Raw genomic sequence first — 14,315 nt, 5'->3', positions numbered from 1 at the left:
TGCAAGCAATCGACTTTCTTATCATCGTAAAAGTCGAATGTAGTTCGGTTCATTTTCAGGTCCATGGGAATTATTAGCCAATGAATTTCTAGAAAGACAGTTTTTACCCTAACCGGCCAAAAAATGTGCACATGGGGCATACAAATACGTATTAAGCTTAACATGGTACACCTTCAATTGGATCTAACAACAATGCATCGAATTCATAACTCCCGCATACAACCTGGATGTTGGCGTCAAGTAAGTGTTAATATGAACGGGTATTAATTACTACATAGAGTTATAATGTCGACGTTACATGTCTTTCACTACAGCGCCTCGTTCTTACAGTGAACATGTACATTGGACCTTTACGAGAGCACACATGCAACAATGTGTCGTTACACGAATAAAGACGACATGTATAAGTACTACTACAAGTACTGTAGTGGCGCCCAATAGATAGCGCCGAGTTGGGAGAACGGCTGCTGCGGGCGGTGGTCGTTGCTGTAGGAACGAAGATTGCCACAGCATGCTCGAGAGCAAAGTCGACAGTCACATGTCGTCGTCGTCGAATTCGGTCAACGCTACGTCCTTGAACTGCTGGTACGCTTGCAAGAGCTCTTCGTAGCGACTTTGGCGACTGACAGACAACACGGTGAGCTTGGCGAGTTGGTTCTGGAGCCCCTGGATCATCATTTCGTGCTGCGCTTCACGCATCGCTTTTTCCAAGAGGCGTTGACGCAGCAAGTCTCGTTCTTGGGTGAGGCTTCGGCATCGTCCTTGGAGTGCATCGGGGTCGATCTCTTCGCCATCTCCCACTGGCAACGGCACGAGCGACGGGGAGCTGTGCCGTCTCCACGAGTTGGTCGATGGCGCGATCATTTCATGGTTGGACGCCCGTCGTTGCATGTGTGTGATTGAAAATGAGGGTTTTGCAGGTCCAGGAAGGTGTAGCGTTCGATGTCAACAACTTTGCAAGACGGGTTGTGTAATACGGTAGCTTGAGAAATATACGATTTTTGGATCAGGTACTAATGGGCTGAATGTATTTTCCACTCGCCGACGTCCTTTTGTCGTCGTCGCCTTGTTCCTGAATGTTGGTCATATCAATGCAAACTTGATGTCAGAATGTTGATTCTTGAAGTTGCTTCTTGGGTTTGCCGCCCTACCTTTGCAGAACGCGACGACAGGCAGATGACAGAACGGGGAAGGCGGCGCTTCCTTGTACATAGATCTCGTCGTTGGAACGACATAGCGCAAAGAACTCGAACGACCAACTGAAACTGGCGCCATTGATGTTACCGACTATGTCCTTGTAAATTTGAGGGATAAAGGGTTGTCGATTCAGTCGGTATAAATTTCCAACCCCGTCGAATCCAATCTCGCCACCGAATCGAATCACAAATCTCGAATTTTGAGTGGCTTTGATTGGCTCTTACAGAGAGGACTGGTATATTCATCCAATCCGAACTCCAGCGTGATTCAATATTGATTCACGTTAAACCACGCGAATTTTGGAAGTTTATAGCAAATTCACAATACTGGTACAGAAACGTAAACGATCCATACATAGGTGGCCAGAAAATCGATCCCTAGCTTTTTTACGCTTTCTCAACAAATGTAAGACGATTTGAACGAACTTTCAACTATGGTGGTATAGAGGATTGAACGTGCTACACGTGTAAGCTTTTTTGAAGGATTTAGTTCGATGTATGCTTCACCAAGTTATTGATGGTATTTTGAGAATCATATCAATATCAGTAGATGGACCTAGTTTAACCTTAACGTTAGTGGAAATAGGGGGCTTCGAAATTCTATTGTCGATATGAAATAATTTTCGGCCTGAAAAGTATTTCAGGCCATTCTCTGACTACGGTAGTACCAGGCAATTTACAGTAAATTGACTGATACATTGGAAAGTTAAACCAGTAAATTATTTACTGGTTTAATAACTTTCCAATTGCCGTATTTGAGTGACGAATTAGTGACAAACATGAATGGGGTAGATCTCCGTGTTTAGGAGCGACGGCGGCAGCACATCCTGCACGCGACATTTAGGGTTATCATGGTTGCAAATATCCCAGCACAGCATTCATTAATATCCCTGCACAGCATTCATGTGAAAGAACCAATTCAACTGAAATTACCGTGCGATATTTGTGGGTGCATCCACGTCCTTGTACAGTACTGACTGTTTTACACCCGAGAGTGTAGTGTGCATTGATGATAAAGATGAGTTGCGACACTGTTTCACATCCGATTCCGATGGCATATTCACCGCGTTGAAATGCCACCATGCATTTAGAACAGTTCCACTGTTGTTTTTCTCAGAAAACACTGCATATTTACTTACTGTTAATGTACTGGTAATTGTTTACCACCTCGCATTATGCATCTTAGTGGATAGAGATAGCTAACCACTGGTGATGCAGTAACCCCGGGAATTTCGCATTGTATGTACTCGACGGGGGTAGGACGGAGTCCCAGGTTACAGGGCTATAGGCCAAAATGTGTAGCCCGATGTATTTCGGGTCAAACCAGTAGTGGTAGTGTTTAGTTTGCTTGTGTAAATCATAATTCGGGAAAAGTGTTTTCTGACGCCACCTCAAACATGTACAGTGCTACTAATGTTGCCAGGTAGTACCTCTCTAGATTTTTCCACTGCATTCGATTCATTCGTTAAATGACCGTTGACCGCACTGTTCAAGCTAACAGGTTGGATTTCACCCTGTTCAGGGGAGATTTCGGAGCAGGTCCAGCACGCACTGGCCGGTGGCTTTGGCCATGGCAGTAGTCCCCATCTCAACTTGGCAGTACAGGTTCCCCACCACGTCATGGGCATGGTGAGTCATGTCGTGTACGAACGGCGTATCGCCCTTGGCAGCAACTTGGGCGTCATGGTGTCGTTGCTGGGCAACGTCGTTCATCTTGGCGTACACGATCGCGAGGTTGCGATGGGCACGCGCCATGCCAACGTACGAGTCCACCTGCGTGCTCAAGCTCAGGTCGTTTGAGTGACTGGCAATCGCATCGGCAAATTGTCGTTTTGCAGCAAACACGTTGCCCAGATTCGCATACGTGCGAGAGGCCAACTCATGGTCGTGTTCTGCGGTGGCGATCGTCATGCACTTGACGTGGTAGTCGTACGCCAACGTGTATTGGTGAGATGCCACGTGCACCACGCCGAGCCCTGGTACCCCAACCGTTCGTTGGTTCAACACAGCAACTTGGATACAACCTACTACTACCTTTGAACCCTCGGCCTTGGAGCTTGACATGGTTGACCGACTGCGCCAAGTGAATGCATTTTGTGTGGCTTGCAAGGGACGCGGTCAAATCGCCGGCATCTTTTTCGGCCGTGCCCATATGGTGGTACACCAACGCTTTTAACAAAACGTCGTCGACGTCATCGGCCACTCGCAACACCTAACCACCAGAGTATATCGAACGAGCGATAGCATGAAGAGGACGGACACTGCGAAATGTGACGAGCGCTGATTGGACGTCGCCTTGGCCGTAGAGTTGGTACGCTCCCAGCGCGAGTCCTTTGGCTGCAGGAAGGTACGCGCTATGCAGCTCCATTTCGGTGAGGAAGAACCCTCCATCATCGCCACGCTCAATCAGAGGCGGAATGGTGACGCTGGATGGGATGAAGGCTGGCATCGGAAGCGTTCGCAATGGGGGAGGCCCGCCCCCGCTGCTTCGACGGGCGTAGCGCACTCGCGGGCGTCCGTGACCCCTACCACCCCCCCCCAAATGACATGGCTAGAATGGACCAAGCTAGCTGGAAAAACAAAATCAAGGGGATATATGTACAAGATGACGATAGGAGCCGAGGCAGCGGAGAGGATGCTGTTTGAGTGTATGTGGCTGCTGCTACTACTACTACGCATAAAATAAGTACACGAGTGTTGAGTCTTCGGCATGCCAGATGTCCACAAACCTGGCAACGAACGTCGGCATCGACTGGCTTTGCCCTAGTAGTCGACCACCTGACGACTGCAATGTCATTGTCCGAGCCTGGGCCCCCATGCTTCCACCTTTCTCTCGCAATCGCGTCTTTGATGGCAGATTGACTTGAGATGCTGGAATTACATGGAAGGGTTCAGCATGATGACGTGGAGTCACGATGACGTCGTCATCTTGCGGCAACTCGTCCATTGCGAAGGTGTTGCCTGCTTCTTCTTCGTCGTCGACGCTACTCCCGTTATCGTCGTCATTGTCGGGACCTTCACCATGAGCCAAAGAACTGTTCGCCTTGGCGACCCACGAAACAAGACAAGGGTTGATGTTGTTGGAAGACAAACGCATGGCGCTGGCCGAGCGGCGGAGTCGTCGAGGGACGCGGCGGGTGTCCGTGCTATCCTTGCGCGTACACGTGGTCAAATGGGGCGAAGGGGCATTGCGTAGCCGAAGCTCGGCGTGTAGGTTTGGATACTCGTCGCGTCCATGCACCATGTATGCCTGTACTATCTAGACGGTGCCAGCTCCAAAAGCTATATTTAGGCTGGCTTCTGTACAGCACTAACATGGTATCATCGTGGCCGTTCGACGTGCGGTTGCTGTCGATGATTTCGATGTGCTAAGAGGATGGGTTTCAACTCCACAGAGCTGTGGCGACTACTGCAGTTGTATGACGAGTGCGAGCCAAACGACAAAGTACATAGAGACCACGTTCGATTCCGATACGTTAAGGAGGTTCGATTGAACCATGCTGTAAGGAGTGGAACGAGGATTTAGTGGTGGTGGTGCTTCCACTTGATCAAGGCTTCGATGGTGGCGGCGGGCGTGTTGGCGCCGAGGATTTGGGTCAATTCCTTCTTTTCGATCGATTCTTGGGTCTGCGCGCCTTGGGTGTCGGCGGCATCGGCTTGGCCCTTCAACTTGGAGAGCAGCTTGCGAAGGGCGCGTTCATCTTCCTTGCTACAACGAGGGCAATACGGTTAGAATCCTTCGCATCGCATGGTCAGTGTGGCAGTCGGTCGAAGACGACGACGTACTTGAAGTAACGAGCTTCTTCGGCACGCTCCTTTTCGGCGAACTTGTCCGAGAACGAACGGGAAGGCATGGCAGCAGAGAAGGCGGACACTTGGACACGGGCGGCGGCGCGGCGGACGGCGAGCATGATGACACGATCGATTTAAAAGCTAAACTGACGGGTCTACCGCCCGCCGCACGATAGCGTGTCGTTTTTTTGTGTTAAACAAAACATGTTTAAAACATGTGTACAACATGTTTTAAACGCTCAACCCATGGGGATTAATACTATTCAGCAGCAGCTTACATGTTAATATTTGGACACAACAACATACAAGGGGCACATATTGGGAACATAAAAGGCAAGCTGAACCTGATAGCTAACGTTAGCTTTATAATGCCCATTCAAAGCGTAGAGGACAGAATCGACTCTGGAGGCGAACTACTGTACCGTATCGCATCTAAGAACGATATACAGTACTATTAATCACGTCTTGAGAAATCCTACTAGTAGTACTACGTAGTACTAGTATATCGTACATACAATTGGCACATAGAATCGCCATCAACGAACCCTCTCAAGGGTCAACATCACCCACCTACTACCATTTCATTGGAATCTGGCTATGACGACTCTACCTAAGTTACTTACTGTATGTTTGGACGGCCTGTAAGATTCTTTTGTCAATTTTTGGCCGTTTTGGCTGAAATTTTGAGGTTTTGTTCATCATCGTGGCAGCGGTTTGTAACAGCAACCGATTATATATAGCCGAGCAATTCAATCTTGAATAATTTGAATCTGTAACGTGTTTCTGACTATTAATACCCCGTAAAATGTAATGTTTTTGTTGCAATTATCATCAAGTTTGATTATTAAATGCACTCGAAGATTGAAAATGAGTAGTACTATTAATATTAATAGTATGGCTGTTGCTTCCTCAAGATATACTATCGATTTTCTTTAAATTTCCCACCCACGAACGTCGCCTTGACATCTGATTGGTTACTATCCACTTCGTCATATGTATTGTAGCCAATCAGCGAAGAGTAATTCCAAACTGACCAGAAGAATTGGGACCCGTTCCCGTTCGATGGAATACTAATCTCCAATATCCACGAACAAACACAATATATTCATTCTCCCTAACGTTAGGGAAAAATATGTGTGCATAACTTAATTTTGGTATATATATATATATCGGTCCTTTGAGAAGACATGGATGGATGTATGTACACACTGTATTCAAGCGTTCACAATAAATCTCGACACTACAAAGGCCAGTCTCTCTCTCAACTGCGAAAAACTCGTGTTGGAGCTTTACTTCCACGTGGTGGCACATCCATCTTCTGGACGAAACAGCGGGCGGTTCGCGATCGCCAAGTCTGAGCCTTTTCGAACAAAATACCCAAACGCCAGCACGACGACGGCGACGACCGCGCCCGTGGCATGCAGCAGCCGGTTGAATGCAAACAATACGTCAAAGCCATCCCACGCCACGAGACCCGTGAATAGCACCACCGTCGTGCCCATCGCCCCAATTAAGTACGATTGCTACACCAGTTCCAATATGTGACACACCGACACGAGCGAGAGAGAGAAAAACATGGATAACAAACTACACCATGTGGCCGTGTACTACGACTACTAGTATTGTATATATATATATATATCGATTCAAAGAAACACGTGAAAAAAATAGCGCAACATTAAAAAAACAATTACTGTGAGTATCTATTAAATGTATACTTTTATAATAATAAAAAGTTTTGAGATAATATTACATGATTTAAAATGAAATCCAAAAAAGTAGGAACATGTAAACCACTGTGGCCATATACTACTACCGTATGCGTGGTACCTTTGCACCATGATATTGATTTAATTTGAAGAATTTATTTAAATATTCGAAATGGATAGTGGATTTGAGATTGGGTGGAATATTATAATCATATTTCGCGTTTTATATGTCCTCGTACATATCAACACAAGAAGCATGTGGCGATATAATAATACTCTAGTATATTGTATTGATGGTTTTTCACTGGAGCCACAATGAAATAAATATACACAATCATATCGGCAGAAGTATGTTTATACTGTAGCCAATCAATCCGATGGCCCGAACCCATCATCCCCATCGAATTCGTCTGCGACTTCAAATAGTGTGTGATTCCAATCCCCATAGGACCACGATTTTTTACAAACAAAATTCAGCCCAAACAATATCAGTCGATAGATATTTGGCGAATTGTCGACACAAATCCAAACATTTTGGGTAAAAGGACATATATCACGATGTGTGGGTGGGGGTGGTTATTACCATGGACGAAGCCGACGACCCAAACGGCGACGCCTTGTGCCGCGATGGGACGTACCGCAGCAGCAACAAATCCATCGCATCTTGGCGAGTTCCGTCGTAAAAATTGTTGAGAATGTATCGCAGCACCGAGTTGTATCCGTCCATCAGCGCCCCGCGCGTCGTGCGCTTGCCCGTGCTACGTACGAGTCAGTTGTGATAAGTAGTATACGTTAGAACAACTAATTATACATATTTATTTATATTGTGCATTTGCTGTAAAAACGTCCAACAGTCCCGTGGTGTTTGTTCTATGCACTATGGAATCACACTGGAGATTCTGATTGGCTGATAATATATATGTGTGTCCTTTTGTAACAGCCAATCAGATCCACTCAAATTTGGAATTGCCAAAAGCGAACGACGATTCGTGAATCGATATAGCTGGAAAGTTGTACCGAATCCACAATATATATATATATATATATATATATTATACATGGTCAATTCGATTTAAAAATGGAGTGTTCTCAATGGAATGAGTAGAACCAAACCGGCCGACTATCGATCGATTCCAAAATCAAAACACTGATCACGTATCAATTGGCCCCAATCAAATCCCAAGTAACTTGCCATGAGCACAATGCTGGACCTTGTATACCATATTAATTTTTATATAACTGTGTGTTGCGAATAAAAGTCACTCGACACGACAATATTCCAAATACGATTCGAGAATTTCACAAAGCATGCATAACGATACACCAAGAGAGTATATATACGAGCAATATTTGCATTCCTGAAATAAGCTCTCCCTTTATATCTAACGACATACGGCAAACACATTTCGTTCAGAATCTCATCCTAGCCATGGTATTGTCTAATTTAACATTCTAAATCGAATGCCAAAACAACAAACGTGTGCAAAGCCCACCCAATGCGGCCTCCTTACACGCCAATACCATCACAGCACAGCTCCACCAATATATACTGTATATATATATATATATATATATATTGGTGGAGCTGTGATATATACATCACACAGCACAGCTCATATTTATATATATATATATATGGCTTTGTTAGAAAAATCCGAAAAACGACCCACCACACGTATATATAATATTACCGTGTAAAATCGGTTTTAAGCGCGCCCGTGCCCGCGTACAACAAGCTGATGGCGTCAGCGTTGTTGCCCCATAGATTTTTAAATGTTTTTTCAAACGATTCAAATGGAGACGTCAGCACATTGCCTTGGACCGACTCGCCCACTTGCAGCAGAAGACTTCGCCGCGCAAACAACGACTAGCCAATCAAACAAAATTAAAAATACACAATATTTGTGACCGAAATATATATATTTCGAATATATTTAAATATATATTTATATACACAAGACATGGACGAAGTACCTGCACGACGTTGGTGCGATCCAAGTTGTCCATGCAGTTGGTTCGAACGACGCCCGACTGCGTGCTCGTCACTTGTCCGGACGCTGACTTGGAGAAATACCTACAAATATACAAAAATATATATATATTTAAATAACTTTTGAATACACGATCGCCGTACGCAAGAAATACTAGTAGATCACGTTGGGTATCGTAATGTCCAGACTTGTTGTGTATATACTAGTAAATATATATATGTACTACAGTAGTATATACAACAAGTCGTGCGTGTCATTATTACGGCCGACATATTTATATATATCAAACTAAGCATTTTCCACGAACCACCTACACTTGTGGGAAAATAATGTTTCCCAAACCTGTATAAACCGATAAAGTGTACCTTAAAATGACATTGAGGCAAGCAATTCCGGACAGAGGTAGTACAACATAGCACCACACTAGTACAATACCAAATATCACAATACAAAATATATCATCACACAAATATCACAATACAAAATATATCATCACACAAAATATCAAATAAAAAGAACAATAAAAAATAACAACGCCAAATAGCACGATGCAAAATATCCAACATTCAAAATATCATCATACAACGTATAAAAAACCCAATAAAGTATCATCCCATATTTAAAACGTAAATAAAAAAAACATGTTTGTATGTCGTACGTATACTACTACTATTATTATTACCCATAGTCCTGAAAGTCGTCGTCAACTTGCGAGATCAACTTGCCCAAGTTGGCATATTGCATGCGGCGGCATTCGTGGTGGAAATCAAACCACACGTAGCTACATGTCATGTTATAATCACCAAATGCCAGGCAAAAAGCCTACCGAATATTGGCCAGAATGTGCGTGTTGAGCGTCGACGCGTGGCCGAATGTTTTTTCAAATGCTTCGCCGAGCTTGAGCTGCTCTGTCTTTTTGTCGATCAAGTTGACAAGGATCACGCGACCGTACAGCTTCATCAATTCCTCCGCATGCAGTTGGAACGCCGCCGTGTCCGTGTCCGCTTGAGCCCGCTGAAACACCTTGGGCGCGTACTTGAGAGTCGCGGGTGAGCTCCACACCACTGGGATACTGCCTCGTATCTACGACGACATTGACAGTAGCAAAACGAGAACCACATACATTGTAAACCATATCCTGTTGTTTGAATTTTACCGAAGACTAAATTTAAAAATATATAATATGAAGAAAGAAAGGATGTATTGATTTAAAAACTATATGATATTGATAAAGAATGGATTTTACTGTGTATACAATACAATTAGAAAAACATTATTACAGAGAATAGTTTTTAAATACAATTCAAAAAATAATACATCGACTGGACAGTATGACTGTGTATGCATGCATATATATATAAATATATACATATTTTTTCTGTACCTGGACAAACGACGTTTCGCGGCCGTCGGCAAACAACAACGCTTGTTCGGTTTCGACGAAATTCGCCACATTTCCTTCCTAAAATGTCCAAAAACGAACTCATTTTAGTGAAAAATCACCTAAATTGGAGGATATTTCATATTTTTGGAGTGTATATTTCGTGTCCATCTCAACTTCGAGACGTACGCTGTCGATGCCACGCATGGTGAAGCGGGTGCCCTGGCGGCGACACGACCGGCGGGAGATGTAGAGCAGGTCGAACGTGGCTTTGTTGTCTGCGATGGACACGTGCTTGCACACTTCGACATAGCCCTGCATGATGGGCACGACCCATGCAAACAGCTTCTTCTCCAGCAGGAACGAGCACGCGGCATAGTTCCAGCAAAAGCGCGGGTCGGCGCGCTCGGCAATCGACACGGTCGGGGACAGCGACGTCGTGATGCGTTGCAACGTGTGTGTCAAGTCGTACTCGAACGCAAAGTAGAGCAGTTGCGCTTCCACGTCCGTCGTGATCATCGCCATGTACCTAGAGTGTATCATCATAGCAAGGTCATGATGGGTCATGGATCGGTACCGCTCTTCGTCCTCGACTTGCGCGGGGGTGAGATGGGGGAGTTGCTGCGTCGGGAGCAACACCATTTCGATCGCTGTGACCTGGCGTACTTCCACGTCGGCGCCGCGCACCTTGAACTTCCCCACGGACCGAGACCCGGTTACCAGCGCCAAGTACCTTCCCCGCAACAACGTGTAGATGCCAAAGATCGCGTCGAACGTGAGACTCCGCCCCTGCGCGTGGTTGAGTTCCGACACGTCTTCAAGGACGACACCGGCCCCCGTGGTGGCGGCGTTACGGTTCAAGAGCAAGCACTGCTCGTTGCCTTTCTGCGAGATCGCCAGGTGGGTCAAGTCCGACAGCACATGCAGCTCGAAGCGGCCCGTCGACGTTGGTCGACTGCTGCTGCTCATCCTCGTGGGGTTATCGGATGTCGGACATTTGCCTCACGAATCCGGATAAAAGGTACACATTCGTCCTAGTTTCGGCCTATATTAAGGTAATCTAATTCGGATATTTCTTAAAATTAGGATATATTTAGGCACCAATCAAATAGCGTACATTTGGAAATGCCGCAACATGATTCGTGGATTCGGCTCAAACATATATAATTCGTTGAAAGCACGACGACGGAAGATCAATAGTACTACGTAGTACTACGTAGTATTAAATAAGATTAATATCGCTTTCGATCGGCTTACAGGATAGCCGTGTGGACCATCATCATCCACGACCCCACGCCGAGCGCGAGGACGACGATGCCGTTCGAGAGGATGCCATGATGACCGCTTGCGCTGCTGTCCACCATCGGCGGCTGTGGCTCTGTCGGCAGCGGCGGGGGCACCACCACATCGCCGTCTTCACTCGCGACAAACACATTCGACTTGATCTCGTCAAAGGCGAGCTGCGTCGCATTGAAAAGGACGTTGTTGGCGACGAGGGTCTGTCCGAGCGTGCCGTTGGTGACGTTGCCGTACGCCATGTCCTGGAACAACGTGTCGGTGGCGTTCATGGCCTCCACGGACGGCAACGCCACGCCGATCGTCACCTCCAAGAACGCAGTCGAGTTGATGATCACATCACGCGCTTGCAACGTGACGTTATCGCGCACGATTGTGGCCGATTTGACCGGGGCCAACGACTGCGCGACGCCAGAGGCAAAGTCGTACTCGGCGCCCGCGAGGCTTGTCGAGTTGGCGCCTTGCAGCAGCACGACCGTCACGACGGAGAACTTGATGTCGGCCGCAATCGTCGGCACCAACGTCGTGGCGACGATGGTGGACGTGTCCACAGGAGCATTCGCCGCCGGCGGCACAGGCAAGGCCGCTTGCACCGGTGTCAACGGATACGCCGCCGGCCTGCACGACAAAACGCACCGACTCGGCTGGTTCAACGCTTGGTTGCACTGATCGTACACGGGTTGATAGTACGAATAGCAAGAAGACCGCAAGCAACTGAGCAGGCCTGGGTAGCAGAAGCACCCGTCACCGTACACAAAGAGGCATCGCTGGTAGTTGCGGTAGCAGTAACTGTGGTAGCACGTGTTGGTGGCCCAATACACGGGCGAGATGTATATGTACGGGCGCCACACGTACAATGGATACACATACACGGGGAAGTACGAGTATCCGATGGGCGCGACGATGATCGGCCGGGCCACCACAGGCTGGGCGTACGCCACGGGGGTGACTGGGCGGTACGGGATTTGCGACGGCGCCACGGCTGGACGAGGTACCGGTCCTGACGGAGGGCGAGGACCAGGTGCGGGAGCAGGCGCTGGTCGAGGCGCCGGGCCTGGCGCCGGTCGAGGTGCGGGAGCTGGTGCAGGAGCTGGCGCGGGACGAGGAGCAGGTGCGGGAGCGGGACGAGGAGCAGGTGCGGGAGCAGGACGAGGTGCAGGCCTCGCACCACCACCACCCGGCCTGCCGCCCTTGGCTACAACTTGGCCGAGAAGTTGACGGAGGTAGTGGGAAACCGAGCTGCTTGCGCCCTCGACGACGTACTGGTCGGATGTATGGGCCGCCGCGAGCGCCGCGACGATGTACAGAACCACCAGGACCAGGTACCGCATGGTCGAACTGCAGGTTAGGAAATGACTTCACCGCACCGGGGCCAGTTCGATTTCAAGCGACTTCCCAGGATGTTGGAGACAAATTGGTTGTTTATTAGCCAATGGGAGTTTCTACACATTCAAGAAGCCAATCAACGCGACGAAATCCTATTTACACTGTTAATGTATGTATCCTTGTCCCACGGTGAATGGAACGTAACGTATTCAAATACCATGGATTCTTGAAGTTAAGAAATCAACAAGGATATTGTATGCGAATTCGATATTAATTTAAAATGTTGGATGCGATGAATTCATCAGCAATATTATTCGATAAGCCAATCGGATTTCGCGCAACCTTTCAAGATTTCATCCTAGGCAACTCAACATCTGGACCTACGTGTTAACGTTGCAAGCGTACTCGTACACAACTGTAGTACACCTTCGAAGTGCATAGCTACATATCTATGCCTTGCGAAGGTCGCTCACGACGACGCCGACTTGCCGCGCCTCATCTTCATACTTTTGAATGCGATAGGGTTCGGCCAACGCTCCTTGTTCCCACTCCTGCATCGACGTGAGGTTGCGCAACCGGTCAAAATACGCGTTCACGTCGGCATCCGCCACGGAGATGCCATACGTTTGGAAGCGAAACGCCACGGGGCAATACATGGCATCGGCGGCCGTGAACGTTGGGCCAGCAAGGAACGGACCCGCAAACGAAGTCAGGCCTTGCTTGATCAGCGCACTCAACCGAGCGAGGTCCGCAGCAAACGCGTTGTCCGTGGAGTGCAGCTTGATGCGAAGCCCGACGTTGTTGTTGCACGTGTCACGAAGGGCACTGAAGCCCGAGTGCATTTCCGCGGTGGCAGATCGAGCAAATGCCCGCGCGCGAGAGTCAGCCGGCCACACGGCAGGATACGACTCGTACACTGTTTCAGCAATCGCTAGGCTATCCCAGACAATCAATCGATCTCCGGTCAATGCAGTGGCCCCGTTGGAGCTGACAATGAGCAATGGGAATTTGCGCGTGGGGGTGATGTTGATCCAAGGGTCGCGCAAGTTCTTGCCTGGGCTCAGGTCGTTCAAAGGTGCCACGTACTCCTCGAACGGAACGTTGAGCTCTTTCAATAGAACCCACGCGCGAAGAGGCCACGTGGAATAGTTCTTGTTGCCGACCACAAGAGTGTACGCCATGGTTGCTTGGTGGTATATGATGAAGGCCAAAGTGGAAATGGGATTTCCTGAACATGTCGAAAGCAGTACTACTACTCGTGACGACAGTACATAGGATTGACATATGTGGCGCACTTCTCCAATTATGGCGGGAATAAAAGGGGATTATCAACGAGTTTTTGGCGGTTACATTACTGTAACCGGTGCACCCACACAGCATCACGTGAAGAAAGCGCTTGTGGCAAAGGCATCAATAGAGACATTTAGCAAACCTGTAATTTGATCAAATTCCCGAAATTAACTACGTTCGAATTCACTTCGGGAATTTGATTCGGATATTTGAAGTTACACCTTTAGTAATCACGGAATTTGCAATTTCGATGCCAAAACCATTTCTAACAAATTAAACCCCGTTCATTGGCTTCGTAAGAGTAAGAGTTGACGATTAACCAGTCGTAACGATG

General features: G+C 47.4%; 6 protein-coding genes across 11 annotated transcripts; 1 reads left to right on the top strand and 5 right to left on the bottom strand.

Moving 5' to 3' along the window:
* Positions 1-353: 353 nt before the first annotated feature.
* On the bottom strand, positions 354-1,066 carry H257_09503 (hypothetical protein). The gene has a single exon (XM_009835735.1). The coding sequence runs from the start codon at positions 889-891 to the stop codon at positions 535-537; it is 357 nt and encodes a 118-aa protein (XP_009834037.1). The 5' UTR covers positions 892-1,066; the 3' UTR covers positions 354-534.
* Positions 1,067-2,614: 1,548 nt separating this feature from the next.
* H257_09502 (hypothetical protein) lies at positions 2,615-4,470 on the bottom strand. Of its 6 annotated transcripts, none has more exons than XM_009835732.1 (5): positions 3,926-4,470; positions 3,799-3,864; positions 3,457-3,721; positions 3,231-3,408; positions 2,615-3,172 (listed from the first exon to the last, which is right to left on the bottom strand). In XM_009835732.1, the coding sequence occupies exons 1-5, from the start codon at positions 4,438-4,440 to the stop codon at positions 2,715-2,717; spliced, it is 1,482 nt and encodes a 493-aa protein (XP_009834034.1). In that variant the 5' UTR covers positions 4,441-4,470; the 3' UTR covers positions 2,615-2,714. The 6 variants fall into 6 exon arrangements, with proteins under 6 accessions (XP_009834034.1, XP_009834032.1, XP_009834031.1 ...); XM_009835730.1 differs by having other exon boundaries at positions 3,799-3,867; positions 3,926-4,469; XM_009835729.1 differs by having other exon boundaries at positions 2,615-3,408.
* A 172-nt stretch (positions 4,471-4,642) lies between these two features.
* Positions 4,643-5,166, bottom strand: H257_09501 (hypothetical protein). Its single transcript, XM_009835728.1, has 2 exons — positions 4,983-5,166; positions 4,643-4,905 (listed from the first exon to the last, which is right to left on the bottom strand). Exons 1-2 carry the CDS (start codon positions 5,105-5,107, stop codon positions 4,719-4,721), a joined length of 312 nt encoding a protein of 103 aa, XP_009834030.1. The 5' UTR covers positions 5,108-5,166; the 3' UTR covers positions 4,643-4,718.
* A 1,014-nt stretch (positions 5,167-6,180) lies between these two features.
* Positions 6,181-11,062, bottom strand: H257_09500 (hypothetical protein). Its single transcript, XM_009835727.1, has 9 exons — positions 10,647-11,062; positions 10,259-10,598; positions 10,073-10,150; positions 9,515-9,771; positions 9,371-9,469; positions 8,672-8,771; positions 8,389-8,564; positions 7,281-7,455; positions 6,181-6,511 (listed from the first exon to the last, which is right to left on the bottom strand). The coding sequence occupies exons 1-9, from the start codon at positions 11,036-11,038 to the stop codon at positions 6,278-6,280; spliced, it is 1,851 nt and encodes a 616-aa protein (XP_009834029.1). The 5' UTR covers positions 11,039-11,062; the 3' UTR covers positions 6,181-6,277.
* A 224-nt stretch (positions 11,063-11,286) lies between these two features.
* Positions 11,287-12,754, top strand: H257_09499 (hypothetical protein). The gene has a single exon (XM_009835726.1). It carries the CDS (start codon positions 11,404-11,406, stop codon positions 12,367-12,369), a length of 966 nt encoding a protein of 321 aa, XP_009834028.1. The 5' UTR covers positions 11,287-11,403; the 3' UTR covers positions 12,370-12,754.
* Positions 12,755-13,063: 309 nt separating this feature from the next.
* On the bottom strand, positions 13,064-14,031 carry H257_09498 (hypothetical protein). Its single transcript, XM_009835725.1, has one exon. The coding sequence runs from the start codon at positions 13,870-13,872 to the stop codon at positions 13,141-13,143; it is 732 nt and encodes a 243-aa protein (XP_009834027.1). The 5' UTR covers positions 13,873-14,031; the 3' UTR covers positions 13,064-13,140.
* Positions 14,032-14,315: the final 284 nt, after the last annotated feature.

Source organism: Aphanomyces astaci (genome assembly GCF_000520075.1).
Source record: "Aphanomyces astaci strain APO3 unplaced genomic scaffold supercont1.23, whole genome shotgun sequence".
Classification (NCBI taxonomy): Eukaryota; Oomycota; class Saprolegniomycetes; order Saprolegniales; family Verrucalvaceae; genus Aphanomyces; species Aphanomyces astaci.
The sequence above is the reverse complement of the archived record's forward strand: the minus strand, read 5'-3'. Positions and strand labels throughout refer to the sequence as shown.